Below are 2338 nucleotides of genomic sequence, written 5' to 3'. Positions count from 1 at the left end.
GTCATGATTATGAAGGTGTCATGTCAGTCTTATGCACACCCCTTCAAGTAAAGTGTTACCCAAAGTTCAAACAGTGGATAAAAGCATCACAATAATCCACAAGTAATCCACATGACTCCAGTATATCAATTAACATCTTGTGAAATTAAAAGTTTGTAATAAATAAAACAAATCCATAATCTCTCCATTATATCGCTTTCTCCAGTGAAAAAGTCCTCTCTCCATTATATCGCTTTCTCCAGTGAAAAAGTCATCTCATCTGAATCAGGAGAGAAATATGCACAGATCAAGCATAAGTGAAAGGGGATGGATACAATGGCTATAAGTTGTAACTCCTTAATTATGGATTTGTTTCTTACACAAACACAGCTTTTCATTTCACAAGACGTTAATTGATGGACTGGAGTCATGTTGTGGAGTTTTGTTTTCATCAGCTGTTTGGACTCTCATTCTTCACACTGCAGAGGATCCATTGGTGAGCAAGTGATGTGAATCTGTTTCGATGAAGCTCATCTATGTCTTGGATGACCTGAGGGTGAGTGAATTTTCAACAAATATAATTTTTTGGGTGAACTATTCCTTTAAGATTGACCCATTACGTCATTGTGATAATTGGTCTGCTGTGTTGAGTGCTGTTGTCTTTAAGCAGTCAGGCTGGTATTTGCTTGTCTTTGATTATCAGAAGCATGTCAACCATGCCAAAACAGGCCACGAAAAACTGCCTGCTCTGCCTTAGTAAGCAAAATTAAGCTGAAGTAACATGCATGAGTAATTCGCCTCTAGCACTGACTTTTATCTTTAAACCACCTTCTCTCTCACTCTCACTCTCTCCTGTCGTTTTATCTTCCCACACAGGCCAGCCAGCTCGGCATGTACAGGGCTTTTGTGGACAACTATAAGGTTGCCGTGGAAACGGCCGAAAAGTGTTGTCAAGCCAATTCTCAGTTTGCAGAGATTTCAGAGGTTAGTTCTAAGGGCACTTACAGTACATTATACTGTCAAAACAAGGCCTGATATCTTTGCCTCCTTGTGTATTTATGTACTTCTATATAATTTCACCTTCAGAATCTGAAAGTCAAGAGCGCTAAAGAGGGTAAAGATCAGAATGCCAAGAACTCTCTGGAATGTAAGTAGTTTTTCCACTTTTACTCTCCTTTTACACCACTTAGTGTTCTGATCACTCTTTTGCCTTTCTCGTTCTTAGCGCTGCTGTATAAACCAGTGGATCGAGTCACTCGCAGTACTCTTGTCCTCCATGTGAGTAACATTGAAAGAACATACACCTAATCATTTATTTTTCTCATGTGAGAATGTTTACAGGTTAGTGGCGCAACAGTGCTCGTGTTTAAATTTGGATGAACTTAGGCTGTATTGATTTACACATTCGATAAATTGAGTGTTTTGCAATATTAGATAAGTCTGTGTGTTTCAGGACCTGCTGAAGCACACCCCATCCAGTCATCCAGATCACCCTCTCCTGCAGGACGCCCTCCGCATTTCCCAGAACTTCCTCTCCAGCATTAATGAGGAGATCACGCCCCGCCGTCAGTCTATGACAGTGAAGAAAGGAGAGGTCAGTGCTGCCTAGTGAAAGAGCAGGCTGTAGGTCAATGACCTGACATTTTTTTGTCTCTTAATTTATTTGAACAATGATTGATTGATACAACTGTCCCTGAAATCATGATGAATTTTTAAATAATTATTTAATTCATACGGTTTTGTTTAAAAAATAACAATGTTTTTACAAAACTGCTACATTAATTTTTGAAAAAAACAAAACAATTGTCTGTCCAAACTGAGTCATGTGGTGTGACCAACAGGCAGTAAATAAATATATATGTGTGTGTGTGTGTGTGTGTGTGTGTGTGTGATCCTGGACCACAAAACCAGTCATAAGGGTCAATTTTTTATTTTCATTTTTGATCTATGATCAAAATACATTTTACAATGTATTTATGATCTTATACATCATCTGAATAAATAAGCTTTCCATTGATGTATGGTTTGTTAGGATAGGACAATATTTGGCCGAGATACAACTATTTGAAAATCTGGAGTCTGAGGGTGCAAAAAAATAAAAAAAAGTTGTCTTTAAAGCCTTTAAAGTTGTCCAAATGAAGTCCTTAGCAATGCATATTACTAATGATAAACACATTTTTGATATATTTACGGTAGGAAAATGACAAAATATCTTCATGGAACATGATCTTTATTTAATATCCTAATGATTTTTGGCATAAAAGAAAAATCGATCAATTTTGACCCATACAATGTATTTTTGGCTATTGCTACAAATATACCCCAGCGACTTAAGACTGCTTTTGTGCTCCAGGGTCAC

At 37.4% G+C, this 2338-nt stretch overlaps 1 protein-coding gene across 1 annotated transcript in view; it reads left to right on the top strand.

Annotated features, from left to right (window-relative positions):
* LOC107689270 (BCR activator of RhoGEF and GTPase) overlaps positions 1–2338 on the top strand; it is a 46553-nt gene that overhangs the window by 25701 nt on the left and 18514 nt on the right. The window contains exons 6-9 of the mRNA XM_016487214.1: positions 856–963; positions 1066–1126; positions 1205–1257; positions 1433–1573. Of these exons, the coding sequence (XP_016342700.1) occupies positions 856–963; positions 1066–1126; positions 1205–1257; positions 1433–1573 (363 nt within the window). The remainder of the gene's footprint in view (positions 1–855; positions 964–1065; positions 1127–1204; positions 1258–1432; positions 1574–2338) is intronic.

Source organism: Sinocyclocheilus anshuiensis, unplaced genomic scaffold (genome assembly GCF_001515605.1).
Source record: "Sinocyclocheilus anshuiensis isolate Anshui unplaced genomic scaffold, SAMN03320099.WGS_v1.1 scaffold1255, whole genome shotgun sequence".
In the NCBI taxonomy this organism is placed as follows: domain Eukaryota; kingdom Metazoa; phylum Chordata; class Actinopteri; order Cypriniformes; family Cyprinidae; genus Sinocyclocheilus; species Sinocyclocheilus anshuiensis.
This window is presented reverse-complemented; position numbering and strand designations above follow the sequence as displayed.